At 36.9% G+C, this 23,045-nt stretch overlaps 1 protein-coding gene across 50 annotated transcripts in view; it reads left to right on the top strand.

Annotated features, from left to right (window-relative positions):
• RIMS1 (regulating synaptic membrane exocytosis 1) overlaps positions 1–23,045 on the top strand; it is a 418,478-nt gene that overhangs the window by 257,973 nt on the left and 137,460 nt on the right. For all 50 annotated transcript variants that reach the window (XM_070584895.1, XM_070584896.1, XM_070584897.1 and 47 more), the window contains 4 exons: positions 13,821–13,888; positions 14,531–14,641; positions 16,215–16,314; positions 20,278–20,401. In XM_070584895.1, the coding sequence (XP_070440996.1) occupies positions 13,821–13,888; positions 14,531–14,641; positions 16,215–16,314; positions 20,278–20,401 (403 nt within the window). The remainder of the gene's footprint in view (positions 1–13,820; positions 13,889–14,530; positions 14,642–16,214; positions 16,315–20,277; positions 20,402–23,045) is intronic.

Raw genomic sequence — 23,045 nt, forward strand, 5'->3', positions numbered from 1 at the left:
CTTTTTCATAAAATAGTTCAAAGAGTAATTTCAATTTTCAGATTTAATGTCACTGAAAATTTTATGTGTCAGTGCTAACAGTATTCAATTTTTTCACCAAATATCTTTTAATTTCCACTTTAATTCAGTTACATACTCAATCATCTAGAAAAGATCATTTTGTTTGCTTTGCTTTGCTCCTGCTTAAGAGACGTAGTTTTGGTTAGGAATCTTTAGAAAATAATTTGGCCACTCTGGGTAGGACGTCATGCAAAGAGCCATTAACCTCATATTTCCCATTCTTTGTACTGCATTCACAAAATGTCAAGCAACAGAACATTCAACGGGAGAAAACGAGAATAGTTACAGGGCACTGAATCCTTTAAAATGTGATAAATCTAAAGCAGTATATTTGATAAACTGTATATGTTTCTGTTTTTTGTTTCATTGATAAGTAATGATTTAATTTGGGAATTGGAAAAATTTAGTTTCAAATCCCTCATTCTGGATAGCTGAGTTTTCCAATGTGCCCAATTTTTGCTAACCAGCTTATTGTTATTGATGCTGTTTACTATTTTAATTAAAATTCTTCTCATAAGTATTGGACATTACTCTCTTTTTAAGTTTAAAATTTAAAAATTTTAAGCCAGAAAGGCTGAAAAGGATTTCATAAAAGTTTATATGCTGTGAAATAATTTTTTTAGTTTCTGCCTAATGGATATTGCGTCGATGTCAGTTGCTATGTTGCCTGTTAGTACACTTACATTCTTAGAGCTGCTCCCAGAATTACGGTGTTGAGGCCTGCTAAACCCTTACCCATTTGTTTGATCTGTTTGTGTTTCTAAGCTTCCCCGTCCCTTTCCTTATGAATTCTTACTGCTGTCTGCGTGCTTGTCTGTCCCAGCGCTTTGTTCTTGTACGCGGTGACCTTCCGTGGTCCTGTGAGGCTGGATAGCAGAGAGCCCCTCGTCATTGACTGTAACCTTGTGAACGAAGGCCCTCTGGTTCTTGAAGGACTGAAACTAGGCGCTCAGACTCCTGATACTGGTTTTTGCCAGATGAGAGGACTTTTTCACTTGTTTTCGATACATCGTCAAGATTCCCAAATAAGTTAAAATAATTGGCTGTTTACTGAATTCTACTGTTTAAGCTATGGATATCCTAACACCTGTACATCAATTGCATTTTAGTTGTTTCCCATTACATCAAAGATATTTTGAGATGGATGGATGGAAAAATCTGTATTTTAATGAAAACAGAGTTACAATAGATACGTTAAATTATATTTTGTGTATATTCATTTAATTTTAATTCCCACGTTAAAATCTTTCGTAATGCCAAAAGTGACTTAAGGTAGCTCCTAAAATGTAAAAATATAGCCATTTGAGGGGCTGGCCCCGTGGTCGAGTGGTGAAGTTCGCGTGCTCCGCTTCGGCGGCCCAGGGTTTTGTCTGTTGGGATCCTGGGTGCGGACATGGCACTGCTCATCAAACCACGCTGAGGTGTCGTCCCACATAGCATGACCAGAAGGACCCACAACTAGGATATACAACTATGTACTGGGGGACTTCGGGGAGAAGAAGAAGAAGAAAAAACAAAGATTGGCAACAGATGTTAGCTCAGGTGCCATCTTAAAAAAAATAGCATTTGAAATAAGTTAAAAACATGTAGAAGAGCTCAGTGAGGGATAAGAAGGATAGAAAATTAGGCTGCAGATTTAACCTTAAACATTCTAACACAAGTGCTTTGAGGAAAGTACCATCAAAGTTTGCAGCTTCCATAACATGAACATAGGCCAGTTTAAGTGTACACTAATTTTCCCTGGTACTGACACAAGAGATAGTTTCTTCTGTGTGGTTTCCCAGAGAAGATAATCAGCAGCAGCAGCATGATCCGTGTCCTGTGAGCAACACCATCACTGTGATCCACAGAGGAACATGTCGAAGGACAACACATAAGAGGAATCGTGGGAGCAGAGGCGGGAGGGGACTGTGTGGAAACGTAGTGACGCCCAGGTTCAGGGTTGTCTGATGGTCTCGATTAATTCAGCGTTAGATTTTAGAACATCTAAATTGATTTATTGTGTATCCCTCACAAAGACCTCTGTAGAAATTATTGCTTTTAAGTTAAATGTTTCAAAAATATCGAGGGACGTTGTATTCAAGAGTGCGTACTCCCTGAAGTGGCTGGGGGACGGGTTAGTGCAGCTGGCTCATTGGGGAGCCAGGGGTCTAAACAGCCTGGCACACTGGGTGTAGGATTGCCCTGCCTTCCTGAGTAGAAGGCCATCCCACTCTCCTCAGGAGAGAAGCTGTGACCATCCAGGAACCACGTGAGCATTTTAAGCCTCGCCAGTGAGAAGTCCTGTCCTGAGTTTTCAGTGGCAGCTTGTGTTATGAACATTGAATCTGAGAAGAAGATATTTTCAAGTGATTGTCTTGGAAACGCAGTTTCAGACTCACTTATCTGAACTGTAAATATTTAGGAACTCTGGAAGCAAATTCCTTTCTTGAGTCAGCAGGTGAGCCTTTGACCGACCCTGACTCACCTCGCTCTGTGATAGGAAGCGTGTGCACCGCGTATATGCATTTGTGAGTGTTGCTTCCTTTTCTCCGTTTCTTTCTGTGCTTTCTCTCCCTGGAATCGTTGGCCTTTGTCACCTGGAGTGGGACTCACGTGCACAGGATGGGCCTTTGTACACCTTGACCACTTTTGCGCCAGAGGTGTAGACCAGCGACCTCATGGGGTTTGCAACCTCATTCCTGGGACTGTAATTTCAAAGGCTTACGAATGTGAATACTTAGCAGTTTCCTCTAGAACCAGGTTGAGGCATAAAATGTTCTCCATATTCCAATGCCTCGTGATTTCCCTCTGCCAGTCAAGGAATTTCCAACTTAAAAAAAAAAAAGTCTTTTAATATATCTATTAATTGCTTTTTTACATACCCAAAGCAAAAACAAAGACAAACAAAAACCAAAATAAGACAAAAACAATATTTATTGTAACTTTCTTTGAGGGAGCTCTGGTTCTAAACATCTGTTTATATTACCAAAAATATTTGCTGCAGTAAATTTATTTTCTACCTTTTTATACCTTAATAATATATTTTTAAATGTTAAGCAATATCAGTCCTTCATAAGTAGCTCCATTTTGTCCCCCATACCCTTAAAATTCATCTTTATCATTATTTGACTATTACTCTTGTGATTTGTGTCACTGGAACCTTAGTACGCATCAGTCGGCGTGTCTTCCATTTCCATGTCTTTGGGATGTTGAGGGACGTAGAAATTGATTGCACAGTCAGAATTATTGTTGCACATTAACGTTGTTCTGCTGATGTTGCTTGGGTGTGAGGTCTGGATCACACCTGACGTTTTCCTTTATCAAAGACGTTTACGTTTACGTCTGCGTGCTGTCTGGTGACGTCTTTGCTGTGAACTTGCCCAGAACTAGTCTCTTAAGCCTGTGGTTACATCCAGTCCCCAAACAATGAGATGCCCTGATTCTTTCTGCAGGGCCTGCCGGCCGTTATTCCAAGGCTTCGCGTGCACGGCCTGCCCTCCTGAGTGGATGGATGCTCAGTGTCCCTGTGGGCACCTGGTCAGCGGACAGCTGCAGTGAAATGCCCCTGCTGTTAGCCCTGCATACTCTTCCTCATGAAGAGTCGCTGCCTTGGAGAAGGGTCTCCTGAGATTATTCACGTTGAGATCTGCTGTCCAGAGTTCTTTACTGTTGTGTATTTAGATTCTGGGCAAGAAATTTCTTAGTGGTTTCCCTCAAGTCATATTCACACATGAAATTTATTCTTCTCTAAACTCTTCTATGTGGAATCTTTTCGTCTTATCATCAATGACCTTAGACTTTTTCTCAGATACATTTTTATTGTTATTCAATATGGTCTGGTCTAGATTTCCTCAAGACCATGAACGGCCTTATTTCTTTAACGTGTGTGTAGGTGTGGTTTCATGTGGCTGTTCGGAACTTTTGGGAACATTAGTGTCTCGATGTCTTCTGAGGCCTGGAGCATCAGGTCAGGGCACAGGAGTGGGGGAAGGGCACTATCAAGCATCGCGGTGTTTTGGGAGTGTTTCTGAAGACTGAAGCTTCCTGTAGTCTCAAAAATCTAAATTTATGTAACTTTCAAAACCAGGAAAAATCAAACTGATGACTAATGCTTATATTTCAAGTAGCTTTTTATTTTTCAATGTCTTTTAGCCTATTTAAGATAAATCCACAAAATGTTCTGTGTGTTCCCAAAGCCCCATCTTCCAGGGTGACCTATTACAATGTATTTAAACTTATGGTTGTTTTCCTAAGGCCATCAATCTTGTCATTATTTAGATTATTTTCTTAGGAATATAAACTAAAAAAGAAATTTCAGGAAGTTAGGAAGCTTATAACATTTTAGGATATAAATATTAAAATGTATTCCACATATTCCATGTGATGTAAAGTGTATTCCACTGATGTCTATACCAAATAATTTTAAGATATAATGCAAGCTGCTTTCCAGGAAACATTTTCAAGGGTGTTTTGAGTCATTAGAAAAAGAAAAGTAAAAGAATAAAGTATCTTACTTGTTTGACGATGCAGAAAAATTCAGTCAGTAATAGTTGGCCTATGCACAACATGTATTTTATTCTCCCACATAAAATAGGATCATATAAAGAAGAAATTACAAAATGATTATTTTCAGATTAAGGATACATTATGCAAACTGACCACATTACTTACTTCACAGTCCAGATATGTTTGGCTAGGGGTTAATCCATATATCTTAACGTATAGATAGCCTGGCTGTACAAGTAACCATTTTTTTTATCCTTTAGACTCCTGTTGGCTTTGTGGACATTAACAGGAAGATTTATCTTACTGTTTTCTATGTGTGATGGCTCTTTTTATCATCCTTTAACAGTGAGGATTAAAGAAGTATTCACTCGTTCTGAATACTTGAGCATCTGTTTTATACCAGGCCAGTTAATAATTTTTGTAAGAGTGACTTTTTTTCTAAGCACATTTCAAAGCATATTTGCAAAGGTTAACTGATATTGCATATACATTTAGTTATGATTGCTATTTAGCTATAAATCTGATCTCTAACACTGTGATTTCGTATTCTTAATCTCAATTGTGTAATTATACAATAGAGTCTATTTCTAAAGTCCTTTACAATTTACAAAGTGGGCATATCTCATTTAATCCTTGTGAAACTTTTGTGAGAAAGTAGCATTATCCACATTTTACAGAAGAGGACAAGGTTTATTGAGAAGAAGGAATGTTTTCAACATAATGCACCTAATATGGCTGAGTTAGGATTAGAGTCACAAGTCTCCAACTTTGAGTACAGTGATTTTTTACACAATAGTTGGTTTCTGTATGTTTTATAAGAAACAACATAATTATAAAGGTCAGATAAGATTATAATACTGTTAATAGAGCAATTAAAATATAGTGAGGTTCTCTGATTATTCAAGTTCCAAATTAGTAAACTGTGGGTCAAAAAAAGTATCCTTTCTTGATTTTTACGTGGTATTGATTGACAGAAATGCCTATCAATATTATGGGATATACTTTTTCGTATGCATTGTTATACTCTGACACCTTGCATTTCTGTGGGGCTTTACAGCTTATAAAGCAGTTGCACCTACATCCTCTCATCCTTCCCTTGAGAGAACAATGGGTGCAATAGGAGTTATTATCTCCAACGTTGGGGGCTTATCTGAATGTCGGAGCTCAGAGTTCAGCCAGAAATGTTGATTCTGAGTTCCATACAACTGCTTTGTAGAATTGCATGGTGGTAGGGCTGGCATTCCAAAAATTGGCTCTCAAATTCACCACATAATACATAGAACCAGAAGCGTACCACCTGTACCAAATATGTTAATGAAATTCTCCTTCCATAGATCAGCCGTGGAGCCTCCTTTCCTGTTCCCTAAAATTATAAAACTTAGAGATGGTACCACAGGCCCTAAAGCAGCTATTCAGTCTCTCTCTAGAGGCGGTTCCACTCTGCAGGTTCTGTTCAGTGCAGATAATTTCTGAATACAGACATCTTTGCACCTCATTAACTTCATAAATTATAATTGATGCCTTGACTTGAGCCATCAAATTTATGTACCAGAGAGAGAGAGAGGTCTTGTTGTTTCTGTGACAGAAGCAGAGCACCTTGTGCACAAAGGCAATTTCGAAAGTTAAATTTCTAGATGCATTTAGAGTGCAGCCACACTAATAATGAGTCCCTGAGAGCTGGAGATGATATCATTCTTCCAAGGAATGACACGTGTGTGTGTCCTGGGCCAAAACAAGAAATTGGAATTTAAGTTACTTAGAATTGTTGTGGAGGTTCTTGCTGAAGACCGATGGTGGAGATGCCTCTAGCCTTATCTCTGGCTTTGTGATCAAGGGATACAAATCTCCGTTCTTAATTATGCAGTGTTTGCCATCAGATTTTGGGGTGGACAGTGGTGTGGATTTTCAGTGAAGTCACCAAAAAGTATTTGAAGACCAATATTTTTACTATACTAGGAACTTGGACTGACAGCAATTAAATCATGAATGACAGTTTACTGATTCTGTATTTGTACACACAGTGTTTATAGGCTTCAATATTTCACAATCTGCATGGTTAAAGATTAAGTTTAACAAGTATATCTTCCTATTTTATTTCAATACTTAGATACTAAGTCCTATTAAATCATATTTGTTTCTTATCCCTGGATGCTAATTTAGCTTAGGTGAAATTATTTTTTCTAGGAATTTGATACAAATTATTGATGATCAACTCCAGTTAGCTCCAGTATTCTAGATAATTTAGGAGTGGGAGCAGACATACTTACCCTTTGCAGGCATAGAACTTTCTGAAACAAACTTCTAAAATATGAGGAAACTATTTCAAAATGGTGTATTTTCATTATATTAATTAGAAGATTTAATCTCACTTCTTAGATTTCAGATTTGTATTCCTGTCTAGGAAAAGAATGTTCTTGTAAAATATTAAAGTGTATAAATGGTTTTTATTACATTATAACCAAAGTACTATTTATTAACTTGTGTGCTGGCCATCGTGTTCTTGGGTCACCTGCCTTGAAGGGGCCTGGTGGCTCTGCCACAGACTCTGTTTCACTGTGATCTTCACTGGCTGTGGGAGCCATAGGAAGGCCGCACGGGGACCCAGGAGACCTAGAAATCGATCATATCTTGGTGTGGTTTCCTACTTAGAAAAGTTAAAACTAGAGGAGTGGCATCAGCATCATGGCAGAGTGAGCTCTCCCCTCTAAGATACAATGAAAAGGACATTTATATTCCAACAGAAGACATTCACACAACACAGAAGACATCTGAGAGTCCCATGCAGCCATACGACAGAAGGTGGAGGTGTTGGAGTCTCCCCCAAGGAAGTGGAACGAGGAAAGAGAACATTTTTCCTGCCTGAAGGACAGCAACCCAGGGATTGCGCACAGCCTCCAAGAGGAAAGCCAGGAGGGAGTGGTGGCCCTTTGCAGGAATGTCATAGATCTTGAGGACCCTCAGAGCTCAGGGGAAAGCCCCTACAGAGGTGTCTAGCTATTGTGGGGATGTCTTCATCAAGTCAACACCCCAGGAAAGCAGACAGCGAGGGACAGAGCAAGAAGCCCCCAAGATCACACATGAGAAAGAAAGCACCCCCCACAACCGGCTTCCCAGCCCAACACCTGGGAACTGCTCCATGGATCACAGTGCGCTCAGAATACGTAGCTCTTGACCCTCACTCAGTGGCTCCAGGTGGAAGCAGTGATCAGATACTGCCACAGTGCGGAAGCGCAAATCCACACTATCTATCAGTATGAAAAACTATATTAAATCTCCAGAACAGAAAGAAAATGACAAGTACCCAGAAATCAATCCTGAAGACAGGGAAATCTGTAATCTAAATGACAGAGAATTCAAAATAGCTATCATTAAAGAACTCAACGAGTTAAAAGAGAATGCAGATAGACAACTCAGCAAGTTCCAGATCTATGTCACAAGAGATTGAAACTATAAAGAAGAACCAGTCAGAAATGTTGGATTTGGAAAACACTATGGTTGAGATAAAGCAGAATATGGATACCCTGAACAGTAAAGCTGATATCATGGAGGAACGAATAAGCAATATTGAGGATAAAAATAAAGAAATGCTTCAGCTGGAGGAGGAGAGAGAACTCAGACTAAAAAGAAGTGAAGAAAGTCTCCAAGAAACATCTGACCAAATTAAGAAATGCAGCATAAGAATTACAGGTATTCAAGAGGGAGAAGAAAAGGAGAATGGAGCAGAAAGCTTGTTCAGAGAAATAATAGCAGAGAACTTCCCAAACCTCAGGAAGGAGATGGAAATCCATGTGACAGAAGCCAGTATATCTCCTAACTCGGTCAATGTAAAAAGACCTACTGCAAGGTATATAGTAGTGAAACTGAAAAAAGTAAATGACAAAGAAAAAATACTCAGGGCGGCAAGGGAGAAGAAAATAACATACAAGTTAACCTCTATCAGGCTATTAGTGGATTTCTCAGCAGAAACCTTACATTCTAGGAGAGACTGACATGACATGTTCCAATCTTTGAAAGACAAAAACGTTCAGCCAAGAATACTCTATCCAGCGAATATGATTGAGAATATATTTCTTCATCAGATATGCTGGAGAAATAAAAACTTTCCCAGATAAACAAAAGCTAAAGGAGCCCATTGCCACAAGACCCTCCCTACAAGAAATCCTCAAGAAGCCCTCATACCTGGCAAAAAAGGGAGAAAGAGGTTGCAAAGCCCTGAGTGAAGAGATAAATAGGTAGAAGAAATCAGAAAATTGGAGCTATCCATCAGAACAGGTTAGCAAATACTCAAGTAAAACATTAAAGATAAGGAAGATAAACACCAAAAACAAAGATAATTTTTTTGTTTTCACCACAAATTCAGAAGATAGAATAAGATGTGACAAAAACACCTTAGGAGGGGCAGAGGGAAGGGACTGACTCTGCTTAGTCTAAGGAAATAAGAGGTCATCAGAAAATGGACTATCTCATCTATGAGATTTTGCATACAAACCGCAGGGCAACCACTAAACAAAAAGTAGGTCAGAGTTACAAGTGATAAACAAGGAGAAAACTAAGAAATCCAGCATAGAAAACTACCTAACTGAATTGGTAGTCTGAACTACATGGGACGAGAAACAAAGGAAATGCAAGAGAATTGGAAAACAAGCGATGAAATGACAGCATTAAGCCTCATACATCAATAATCACTTTCAATGTAAATGGTTTGAATTCTCCAATAAAAATACATAGAGTGGTCAGATGGATTAAAGAACCCACCAATATGCTGCCTCCAGGAAACACATCTCAGCTCCAAAGACAAACACAGGCTCAGAGTGAAGGCATGGAAGACGATACTCCAAGCTAATGGGAAACCAAAGAAAGCAGGTATTGCCATTCTTAGATCAGACAAAGTAGACTTTAAAATAAGATACATAAAGATAGACAAAGGCGGGCAGTATGTAATGATAAAAAGGACACTTCAGCAATAAGACATAACACTTACAAACATATATGCACCCAACGCAGGAGCAACAAAGTACATAAGCAACTATTAACAAATCCAAAAGGAGACATTAACAACAGCACAATCATAGTAGGTGACCTCAGCACTCCACTCACATCGATGGATAGATCATCCAGACAGAAAATCAACAAGGAAATAGTGGAATTAAATGAAAAACTAGACCAGTTGGACTTAATTCGTATCTATCCAAAGAACCTGAAATCAACAATTCAAAGAGACTCATGCACCCCTATGTTCACTGCAGCATCATTCACAATAGCCAAGACGTGGAAGCAACCCAAGTGTCCATCCACTGATGATTGGATAAGGAAGATGTGGAATATATACACAATGGAATACTACTCAGCCATAAAAAGACAAAATTGTCCCATTCACAGCAACATGGATTGACCTTGAGGGCATTATGTTAAGTGAAATAAGCCAGACAGAGAAAGACAAACACTGTATGACTTCACTCATGTGTGGAAGATAAATACATGGACAAAGAGAACAGATTAGTGGTTACCAGGGGAAGTGGGCTTAGGGGTGGGGACAGGGGGTGAAGCGGAGCACTTATGTGGTGACAGACAAGAAATAAGTACAACTGACGTTTCATAATCATTTAAACTATTATGACCTCAATAAAAACAATACCCTACCTTCTCTCAAATTAAAAACCCATTTTTAGGACTATGTTGGCTTTTGTAAATGCCCTGCATACAGACATTGAATAAAGATTTTTTTTTTAAAAACCCCTTTTATTGTGAAATAATTATGAATTCATAGGAAGTCACAAAAACAGTACAGAGAGCTTGAGTGTACCCTTTGCCCAGTTTCCTCCAATTATATTTTACATATCAAAACCAGGAAAGTGACATTGACACAACATGTGTGTACCTCTGTGCCATTTTATCATGTGTAGATTCATGTGATTACCACTGCAATCAAGATGATGAACTGTTCCATCATCTTGAGGGACAATTTCTCTCCTGCTGTCCCTTGACACTCACACTCATCCCTCTCTCCCAAGCACCCTTAACCACTGGCAACCGTTAATTTGTTTTCCATCTCCATAATTTATCACTTTGAAAAAGTTATATAAATGGAATTATATAGGACGTAAGTTCCCTTCTATTACTAGTTTTCGAAGAGTTTTAAATCATGAATAGGGGTTGAATTTTGTTAAATGCTTTTCTTGGATCAGTTGAATGATTGTTAGCCTGCTAATATGGTGGATTACATTAATTTTTGAACATTGAACCAGACTTGCATCCCTGGAATAAAATACTGCTTGGGGGCTGGCCCCGTGGCCGAGCAGCCAAGCTCACGCGCTCCGCTGCAGGCAGCCCAGTGCTCCGTTGGTTCAAATGCTGGGCGCGGACATGGCACCGCTCATCAAACCACGCTGAGGCAGCGTCCCGCATGCCACAACCAGAAGGACCCACAACAAAGAATGTGCAACTGTGCACCGGGGGGCTTTAGGGAGAAAAAGGAAAAAATAAAATCCTTAAAAAAAAACCCCTACTTGGTCAAAGTATATAATTCTTTTTGTATATTGCTGAATTCTATTTGCTAATATTTTGTGCAGGATTTTTGCATCAATATTCATGAGAGATATTGGCCTGTGGTTTTCTCTTTTTTGTATTATCTTTGTCTGACTTGGTATCAGGCAGTCAGGTCTCATAAAATGAGTTGGGAAGTGCTGCCTCCTCTTCTACTTTCTGGAAGTGTGGAATTGATGATAATTCTTAAAATACTTCACAGACTCCGACAGTGAAACCAACTGGGCCTGGAGATTTCTTTTTTGGGGAGTTTTAAAAATTAAAAGTTCAATTTCTTTAAAAGTTAGAATAAAGATATTTTTGCCCAGTATTTTAATTTGTCTATGTGCTGTGCTGTAATAAAGTAGCTTAGGATTCATCTAATTTTATTTAGTTTTAACATGCATCTTGCTATAGAAAATAAACAAAAATAAAAGAGGCAAATTTTATGGAGTATATGTACTCTCTGGGAAGGACGAGTCTTCTGATTTTTGGTCTATGATTTTTACAGTTTTCTTGAATGGTAACAGTCTGTTCTGTATGGGAAGAACAGTGTACTTTTTGAGATGAGGAGCACAGTTATGGGTACGTGTTAGAAAGTGTGCAGAGTTGCTACGAGTCGGTCTTGGAATTAATGAGTCCCATCTTTTTTTATCACCATTTGTTATAATGATATTTAAAATATGGTGTATATTTCTTCTGGAGATGGAGAAGATGTCCAGATTTTCTAATACTTGGTCAAGTGTAACTGTCATGTGAATTATTGCAATTTCATAAGAAAATACCACGAATTTATCATTTTGTAGCAATGCCACCTGGTGATCAATATCTTTAATGATCTATTAGGAAAACAGTCAAGGAAAATGTTTTGTATTAATGAAATACTGGATTTTGAATATTTTAGGACCAAGTTTTGTTGAGTGTTGCTTATTATGTTAACAGTAGAGAAATGTGACCTAAAGACAAATTAGAGTACTCACGTCAATAATATCTTTAGAACGGTAATTGTGTGGAAAGAAGAAACAAAGTTTGAAACTACATATTTAGATTTTAGAATTTACTTTTTGTATGTCTTTAAGAAAAAAACTTATATTTTAATGGATGATAATGAAATTAGTGATAAGAAAATTGTTAAAACCTTCAGAATATGAAGAAATGCAATTTTATATAAAATGTACTATTATTGTATGCTAAAATATTGAATGTATTTTTTCATTTACATCTATTAGCAATTTTTAGTAAATATTTACTATACTATGTATGACCAAAATTGGAAAAAAAACATTTTTAGCTGTAAAATGTGTAGCATCCATATTAGCACTGTCATGATGATGCAAGAATTAGTGCTGGCTGCACACTGGCATCACCTGGCAAGCTATAGCTACCCCAATGAAACCAGTTAAGTTAGACTGTCCATTCAGGATTGCTGTCCCACAAAGCACACAGATGAAAAGCCCTGGCTTTTACACCTGTCCTTGTATTCCGTCCACTGCGGTGGTCCAGTAGATTAGAATCTGTAATTGCCACCAAGCCGTGTGCACACTTTAAAGTCTCTGATTTTGAGAGGGACAAGGGCTCTGTGTGGAGAAAGTTTTAACAGATTATAGTCTCTGCCAGCACCATTTCTGATATCCACTCCTTCCTAGAGTGTGCTGTAGTCTATGTGGCGTATTTGAGGAACATTCTAGCATTTCTTGTAGTGTCCATGACATTCCAGTTCAGTCTTTCTAAGATATTGTGTTAAAGGAAAGGGAAGCAGCTGCTAAGAAATTGAACTGTGTGGGTTTTTCATGCCTGCAGATTTTAAAGTTTTTTTTTATTTTCGATCACGTGTCTTTTATAGAGCCTGTGTTCACCCTGCCTGTCCTGGGCATAACATTCTTCACTTAGGGCCTTCACGGATGTCAGCAAACATGTTCCCAGCAGCAGTGGGAAGCAGCAGCCCGTTAGCTGCCCTGCTGGCCTCACTCTCAGGATCCACGGGGAGTTTTCCTTGATTTAATCTGAGATTTAAAATGCAAATGGTCATTCTTTCTCACGTGGTTACCCACTCTGGCCTTTCTTTCTACGCAAATACTGAAAGCGCTGCTGCTTTTAATTTTTTTTCTCAGATGCTTTCTTCAGCATTATACTTTTAGGCGAACAAAATCAAAATTAAATGTTCGTAAGTTCATGTTTACAAAGTTAAGGTTTTTAAAGTCTTTTTTATGGCTGCTCTGTCATTTGTATGTACTCCTTTGCTAAGTTATTCTTGATATTTAATTACCCAACACTGGGCTGTAAAGTGTGTGTCCTGTTGTTCAGTTGAGGAGGGAAGAGCTGGAGACCAGAGAGCAGTTCTGACAGATCTGATGGAGTTCAGACAGTAGAAAGGGAGGCACTGGATGTTAATGCTCATCTCAGTCCAGTGAGCGGTGTCTCTAGATGGCAGGCTGGGCCTTGGGGTGGCTCGTCATTTGAGGGCAAGTGGGGTGGGTTAAATTAACCCAGTTCTTCGTCTACTGATATGTCTGTTGTAGACTGATTTATGAGAGTAAAAGTCAGCTCTCCCTTAGTGTGAAGAGTGTGTGTGACACACATTCATTCCAAGGATTCGGGAGACAGCCTCTCGATGCAGGCGCGTGTTGTTCTGGGATGTACACCCTCAAGATGCTGGTGTTCTTGACCTTTCACTTCGTAGAGTGGAGGAGTTGTCCTTAAGGTGATGCTTCTCCACTCGGAAGTGTGACATCTCCTTCTCCTATGTGCAGGTGACTTGGACTATTACTGGTTGGATCCTGCCACGTGGCACAGCCGGGAAACCTCGCCCATTAGTTCGGTAAGTTTTCTGGGAAGGGAGAGTCTGGGGTCAGGGATGAGGAGGGCTCGTCATCGTCCTTTGGTAGGCGATGGAGAGCGATCTTATTCTGCTCCATTATACGTTGTGAGAGCAAATATTGATTTCATTCAAGACAATACTGTTTTGAAGAAAAAACAGTTATCACCGAGTAATTATAACAAATTTTAAATTAAGTCAAAAGCAATTTTTAAATGACAGCTATACAGAAATGAGATATTGTTTGGTTAATGATATCAACATTAGCAACTCAAAATATGGAATCAATTTTTTATATAAGCAGATGTATCTTCAAATTTCAATGAATTTCATTTCAGAACCATTTTTTAGAGATGCACGTAGTTTCTGACAATGTTTAGGACTGCCGTGTTTAGTGTCAGTGTCCACTGCAGATAAAATATAGCTCTAAATGAAAATTGTTCTGTGCCAAGGATAGAGCTCACCAGAATACAGAATTTCCTGTCGAGTGTCTTCTCACTGAGGAAATCACTGCTACAACCAGTGACTGTGTGTCTGTGGGAAAGAAAGCAGCTTATCTTTAAAAACATTTTTAGTGAGCCCACATTGGTTTATAACGTTATATGAACAGCTGATTTTTTTTTAACTTTTTTCATGTTTCAATAGCATCCTGTAACGTGGCAGCCATCCAAAGAGGGAGATCGATTGATTGGGCGTGTCATTCTCAACAAGAGGACAACCATGCCCAAGGAGTCGGGAGCCCTGCTGGGTCTGAAAGTGAGTAGCTGGTTGAGTGTGTCTCCAAGGGCATGTCGCGGTGTGGACGTGCTCAGCAAAGTTCTGACGATGATGCTGACGTACCTCTGTCCTCTCCAAAATAAAATCCTCTAGTGATGTATCTTGTTAATGTATTGATGTTTTATGGTAGATTTAGAAGTTTTATCTGGCTTAATATTTTAAAATCATTTTTATTAATGTGGCATACAGATGTGTTAGGAAACTGCAATAAAATATGGGAAAACTAAAAAATTTTTCTCTGAATGTGAGCTTCAAGGACGACTTTGACGTTAAAAAGGTTTTAATGGATGGTAGTAAAGTAAAGAGGCTGCATAATTTTATTATATCTTGACAGCAACATAAAACATCATTGAGATGGTTCCCTAAGTGCAGTAGAATTTACAGTAACACCCAAGAGAAAAACATATCTTCTAAAAGTATTAATTGACTTCTAACAGATAGACGGAAAGACCAGTAAATTATGAAAGATTGCTTTACTGTAGATGTATATATACGCACACGATTTGTTTTATTGTGTGTGTGCGTGTGTATGTGTGTTAAATCATGTGGTTTTATTTGCTTTCAGAAACTTAGAGAAATATTCAAAGATGTGGCTTTAAAAGTATTATTTACCAAGAGATTGTCCTACAGTCGTGTGATCGTTTGACCTCTTCAAAACCATTGACTATTAATCCAACTAAAATTTTTTCAGTTAATGTACTCAATAGCATCACTTTATTGATCATTACGTTAATTTTTCTTGCTGTGAAATATTTCTGATCACCACCACTGATGGGCATGTCCCTAAGAATTGTGGATCAGCGTCAACTTTTGAGAATATCCCTCCCACTTTTAATGATACATATTTAGCCCCTGCATCAGGAGAAATTGAACTTAGAAACTTGCAGATGTATTTAGTTTTAGTTACAGTGGAAAAGCCAAGTGAAAGTGTTACATATTTGGCAGTGTCACTCAGACTTTGAGCGTTAGATTGGGACAGACGGTGTTTCAGATGTGGAGGTCATCCAGATGGTCAGTAGCAGAGACGGGCTTAGTCTTTTACTCTGTGAACCATGGGGAGTTGCTTCCTCAAGGTGGCCTGTCTTGGCTTGAATCCCTAGTCGTTATGTCTTAGACCTACAGTCTACTAAAATATGCAAAAGATATAAAGATCTGATGTGAGAATGGGGCCTTATCTGCATATAGAAATATAATTCAGTTGGTGGCATGGATTTAGAGGATAAGGGAAAATGGACCCTAACGTCAGACAGTGCTGTATGATGGTCAGCAGGAAGAACCAGCACCACGTCATTCATGGTGCCCTGTGTCGTCAGGTCGACATCGGGAATCAGTGCATAGACTTCCTGAGGACAGTGGTGATCTCAAATAGAATGAGATGTTTTCTTTTCAAAACTACATGGCCAGCTCCTTTAGTCAAAATGTACTTCACTTCATTAATGTCCCTGTGCTCAATTCTGAACACATTATCAAAGACTGTAGGATTAATCCCTGAAACTAATAAACGTACGTTTCAGTATGAGTCTTGAGAACTTATAAATTTGTAATTATCCAGGTTGTTGGAGGCAAAATGACTGACTTAGGACGCCTTGGTGCCTTCATCACCAAAGTAAAGAAGGGTAGCCTTGCAGATGTAGTTGGACACTTAAGAGCAGGTAAAGCTCCTTTTTTAATATTTAAACAATGTGTACTCTATGCATGAGTTGGTGGTTGTCAATTTTGGGTAAGTTATATGCAAGTCAGTTAAGTAAATTACTAATTTTAATGCATGAATAAAGATTTTTTCCTGATATGGATATTACTGATTGCAGTAAATGGTAGCTATACATCAGTAGCAGTTTGGAAAGAGTAAGAGTAGGAATCTTTTTTCATTTATGTAAAAATCAATAGATGCAAAATGCTGAAGGATTACTGAGTTTTGTGGATGGCTTCATAATACCGCTATGAAAATCCAAAACAATGTAGCCTTGTGAAAAAAAATCACTATTTAATTCTGTAGTTCATACTTTAAGCTAGAATAATTACTAAAGTTTTCTCATGGTGGTTCCAAAACACTCAGTAGCAGTGTTTTTAGTAAAATACAATCATAATCACATTTCTCACACAGATTATGAGTAATAAAATGTTTGTTAATGTAAATATGATAAATGTGACGTACACATGCCGACGTGCTATTTCTTGGTATTTGGAAATTTATGTTATGTTGATCTGTAACCTTAACACAACATAATAATATCATTCAATATATGCAAATGTACTGTATTCAGTAGCAACATACTTTACAATCCATTTTTCATAAATTGCTAATTTTCATTTTAGTTAAAATCATATTAGCATATTTTCCCCGGTTTACTTCAGAGTTTGGAAAAAATCTTTTGGTTGGGGTGTCTGCTTATGCATTTACGAGACAGTTATAAAGAAAACAGACTAGGCTGTAGAACTGAGGATTTGTAACCCACAGCACATAGAAAGACAACATTTCTAGGCTATGTTTCAGTTTTTATAACTTAAGATGGTAATTCTTGAAACCTTGTGTTGTAATTGACTCCCAGGAAGTCAGTTCAGAATCATCAAGGTTTTTTCTTTGATAGGGACGTGCTGTGCAGGTGTTGTAAAGGGAGAAAATCCAGATCAGGGATTCCTCTCCGTCTACACACACGCAGCACAGAAGAGCGAGAGGTGCAGGACAGGTTGTCTCTTATCAGGGCTAGTTGTGATTCTAAGAAACTAGCTCAATTGGGAGTGACTGTGTCAACAAACTGAGTCGTGGCTTGTTTATGACTCCAAAAGAAGCCTTCGAAAGTTGAAGAACCTTGTTGCCTGCTCTGTGTAAGATAACTGGCTACAGAATCTGAGTTCACGGTTCACATTATGAACATGATGACTTCTGATTTCGTCTTTGTGTTTTAATGGGAGATTACTTAAGAAAGTCAGTGAAGGGGCTTTTCTGTACAATATGTCCCTTAGTGATTAATTTCTTTTATTTACACCCTCATATGCCCAGAGCCTGAGAAACTTTAAAATGTTAAAAGCTCAACTTAAATAAAATACGTACAAATATGCTTTTCACTTTAGGCAGTTGATGTATTTGTAAAACATATTTTAATAAGATAGATCATAAGTTATGCTTGATTTACATTACAGTGTAGGTACCATTTCTCTTCTGTTTGCACATGAACATCACTGGCCTATCTAACTACGGGGCTGTTTTATCAGCGTGACCGTTCAACATGGCTGTCTTGCTTTAATCCCACAGTAGCTTTCTCTGCTGCTGCTTCCCCTTGGGTCCCTGCACTGCACCATGACCTGACTTAGTCACCAAAAGACAAAGTTGACCCCGACCCTGCCCTCATTCAGACCCCTCGGTGACTCCCCGTCATTGTCTGCTCGGTCGGAGCTCCGTGGCCTTGTCCTCTGCCAGCTGGTCCAGCCACTTTCATTACCGTCCCCTCTGCCTCCAGCCATGGCAGTCTCCGCATAGGTCCCTGGAAGGCCGTTTCCACCTGCGGGACCCAGCCTCTCTGCCTCTTGTCTGCCTGACTGCTTCCTGCTCTTGTGCTCTGCCTGTTGAGGGCCTGTCCCTCCTTCAGAACTCATCCAAAGGTCTCTTAATTCTAAACTGTTTCCTGATATCTTACCAGGAGCAATAACGAATTACTACCTCCCTGGCACGGTCTGGCTCTATGTCTGTTCCTCAGATGAACTTCTTTTATTGCATTTGACATTTTCTTAAAGGTATTCATTTCCATATTTCTCCCCCGCCCCCAAATTTGGGGACAGAGAAAGTCTCCTTTTCATCTTTGTAGCTTCGTAATCCGCATCCTTTCCTGAAGAGATGATCCATATATAAATAAATATTGTTAAAAAGACGACCCTCTGGTTTAGGAGGTACTGATTTGTAAATAAGTAAATTCGTGTATTAAGTTAATTTAATATTAAAAGTTATGCTTCCAGGTTGCTGTCTATAAAGAGGAGAATTTTATAATGCAGTGCTTTTGCAAAATGTTGATTGAAACTCATTACTAGGTAGTAAAATCGATTTAATGGTTGCAACCATCAATAAAAAAATGAAATAGAACATAATAGAATAGGAAATATCAGGGTAAGTATTGTTTCAGAAAATATTTTTTCTTGCACACACACACATATACGTGTTCACGTGATGTAAACTTTATTTCTTTTCCTGGTCAAAAAAATTTAAAAGACTCCTAAAATATTTTAAATTTGTAATTATTTTATTTATTTTTTTTCTAGTGTAATATATTCATTGCCTATTTGAAAAACTTTGCTAGGTAACTCCTTAGGTCGAAATGTTAGAAGTCATTTAACTGTTGGTGGTACCCATACCCTTTTACCCAACTGAAGCAGCGTATGTGCTTTTTAAATATTTGCTTTTTACTTTTGAGTAAGCAAATACTTGGGAAAAAAGAATTGCTTTAAAATAATCCTAGCAAAATAAAATTTTTCTACTTCTTTTAAAAAAGACCTAGCTAAAAAGGAAACGATTTCATGTTTATACTTAGCTTTAAAATGTATAATGATGGTGTTGATCCCTTACTTCAGCACATCTTTACTCAGCTACTAGATGTTATAGGCACTGAGAATAGCAAAATAAACAAAAACGTGAAAAAATTGACACATATAGTACCACTGAAGCTGGGATATTTCAGCTGAGCTGCCATGTGAATGGAAGTGGGCTGGGCAGAGAACCATTTGGGACCTCAGACTGCACTAAATATTTATGCAAATAAACAATTTTTCCCAAATGATCTATGGTGAAAACTCTAGTTAAATAGTAAGTTATTAGCCCATGTATTTTAGCACCACGTCACTCTCCTTGATTAATCTTAGAATATTTAATAAACTAATAAGTACTATATTAAATTATATTATTTTGAAAATATTTTCTGATTTTGCTTTAATGCTCACAGTATGTATTCTGTATAGAACGTGTGTGTTATGAACATCTGGAAGTGGGTTAACTGTCATGCAACAGCTTCACATCTGCTTGCTTTGTACCTGCCATAGCTACCTGCGTTACCCCCGGGTATGGATTCAAATCCTTCCATGCATTTTTATTCTGCTGTGCATCTGGTGAAGACAATGAAGCATGACTTATAATTGGAAAATTCATGCTAACAAATGTTAATTGCTATTTCTACCAGAAATAAAGCAGGATTTATGCAGAGGTTAATAAGAATCTTTCACAGATAGAGCCGCCTACATTTATTATATGGAGGGCATGCTGCTAATTATTATTTTTTAATGTTTCCGAATAGGCTGTGCTAATTCCATCCCATAGCATGATGTTATTTTATATTATTTCTGGGATATCTCAAAAGATAAAGGCAGTTTTGTATTGTACTGTTTCCAGTGACCAGTAATATTCTATGGGGAAAGAAAAAGAAAAAAAAGAAAGAAAGAAAGAAGGAAAGAAAAAAGTGTTTAGAAGAACCATTTAGCTGACATTATATGCCAGTCAATTTGCTTTTGAAAGCAGAGCCTAGACAATTAAACTATTTGTATATGTTTTGCATTTCTTTGTTAAAAAAGAGAAAAGATAAGTAAAATAAACAGAATATATAAGGTAAAAAAATACCCTTTTTTTTAAATTCAAGGGGATGAAGTTCTAGAATGGAATGGTAAACCCCTGCCGGGAGCTACAAATGAAGAAGTTTACAACATTATTTTAGAATCAAAATCAGAACCTCAAGTTGAAATTATTGTTTCAAGGCCTATTGGGTAAGGCTAAAAAAACTTACTTCTTAAGTTTAGTAAATTACATGTATTAGCAGGGTTTAAAAAAGGAGTTTATACATTCATACAGTACATGTTAACATGGATAGTTTTTTCTTCAATTATGGGCATACATTTTAGATTTTTAAAATTTCTTAATTTTTTGAACTTGAATTCTGAATTTTCTTCACTACATTTTAGAAACTCCACAATTTAACAATTGTAATATCAAAAAATATTGATATATATTTTTCAGAAGTGAAATATAAAGTAAAAATATTTTCTTTTAATGGTAGAACTATTTATGTTTAGTAATTCTAAATTAATGAGTAGCATTTCCTTGAAGGGAGTCAGCAATAAACATCTTCTTGTGATATTTAAAATAGTGATGATTTCACATGTCTACATGAACTTTTTATTATTCTACTAAGACTAAGATATTTTTTATAAATCTTTACCCATGGGTAGTTCCAACTTTTATTTAAAATCAAGCAAGTATGAAATATTTTAACATTTTAATTGGTCAAAATAATTGGTATCTTCTTTTTCAGACTTCAATTTTCAGCATACTTTAATTATCTACAGCCATTGACATATTTTATGTATCCATTTGTAGAGTTCCTATATTGTTTTCCTGGCAAACCCACAAAGTCCAGAATAGTCATTTTGCCAGTCTATAATTTTTTGGAAGGCATTTTGAACTGTCTCATTATCATTGGCTTAATGTTTGAATATAGTTTTGGAAATATTTCCCTTTTTTTTCCTATTCTCTAACATATTATAGAGCCATAATTCAAGATTTTTTATGTTGAAGAACTAGTAACTTTAAATTTTTGTTGTCCTCATGAATATATGTCCATGCAAAACATACAAGAAAATATAATTATCCTAATTCTCAAAAGACTGAAAATGTATGATCATATATTCCAAAGAATAGTATTAATATATATTAAACTCTAAAATGCCAGCTTATAACAAGTGTAAGTGGTGATGATTAAGAGTAAACATTGAAGACATTTCCAAAAGTATTGTACATTTCCATGCAGATTTTTAAAAATAGCAACACTATATAATTTATGCTAGTTTTACATGACGTGTTCTAGTGCTGAGGTAAATGTGAGGCTGGAAAAGAGGTAAGTAAGTTGGGAAATGAATCAAAAGTACAAAAAATAAAATTTTAAATCAAGCATTATGCACATTGCCAAATACTTTCAAATATATAGTGGTTTAAAAATAATCAGCTAAAATAACATTGATTCATGGTTACTTAAAAAAAACTTAACAGACAATTAAAGTGGACTGGAATAAATTTTCATTATTTTTACTTTTGTATGAAAATAATTTAAAAAGTGATAATCTGCATAGCCAAACCCTAAACTGTCATGGGTTATGGAAATCAAAGCAATATGGAGTACAAAGATTATATTTAAATAACAAACAAATCTAGCATCAACTTTCCAGTTAATAGAGAAATTATTAGATTCCTGGGAGAAGAGTTCAAGCTATATTTAATAATTAGGTTTAATGTAATTCTGTGATTAATTTAAAGCAGAAAGAAAATGTTTATTCATAACTTAGTGCCATAGTGATTCCAAAAATCATTCCAAATAGAACTCATGTGCACATTGATCAACATGGTCTAAGAGATATCAGGCATCTTGAGGTAGTGACCATCTTTGCCAACCTACCAAATACAATATTCTTGACCTTTATGCTAATAGTTGTTATTAGAGCTTTTCTACCACTTTACTTGTGAGTGGAACCAATTAAGAGGGTTTGTGTAAATGTAAAGTGGAAATTCTTGCCTGAAAATACTACTAAAGCAATTAACATTAAATAAATTTTGAATCAAAATTACTTAAAGTTTTTTTTACAATTTCTCCAAAATCCTTCTTTCACAGACACATAAAATCCAAAGCTTACACCTACTCTTAGAGTTCCAAATTCTAATTTTCATAATTGACTTTGAGGCTGATTGTCAAAGAAGTCATACTATCTAAAAAATTATAGTTTCTGAATTTTTAATAATTTATTTTTATTTGCCTAGATTAATTTAGAAGAAGGTAGCAGAAGATAAATAATTGGTTTCTTGGGTCTTAGGTATTGCAAATTAATTTCTTAATTATCATATAAAATATATTTTAGGCAATTTATTAGCTATACAAAAATATATAATAAAATGTGTTTATAAAATACACAACACAGGATGCATTGTCATTTGTAAGAAGTATAAGTTGTAGGTGGTCACGAGAATTACTTTGCACAAAAAAGTGAAAATGAAGAGTCAGGAAAATAATCAGAGGACATCGTTCTTGTTTCTGTTCCTCCTAAAAGTGCAGAGAAAGTAAAAATGAAGTTAGGTTACAAGGTAAGTGGTTAGAAATTCTTAAATAATATTCTAATAATTCCGTTGGTACTAGCTAACACCAGTCTGCTTTAATATGTCGTATTAATACTTGCATATTGCTAATCTCCTTAAATTGATACTAAAATATCTTTGGGAAACCAGAGGTAAAGTAGTTCTATGCAGTACAATTCCCAAGCCGAGCTGGCCCAGGGTTCTTAAGGTTGCAGTGGATAATGGATTAAGCTGAGGTTATACAAATTTTTGTTCAGAGTAATTTGAGAGTGTGACAGGAATGAGTGTTCT

The sequence above is a fragment of the Equus przewalskii genome, chromosome 19 (assembly GCF_037783145.1).
Source record: "Equus przewalskii isolate Varuska chromosome 19, EquPr2, whole genome shotgun sequence".
NCBI lineage: Eukaryota > Metazoa > Chordata > Mammalia > Perissodactyla > Equidae > Equus > Equus przewalskii.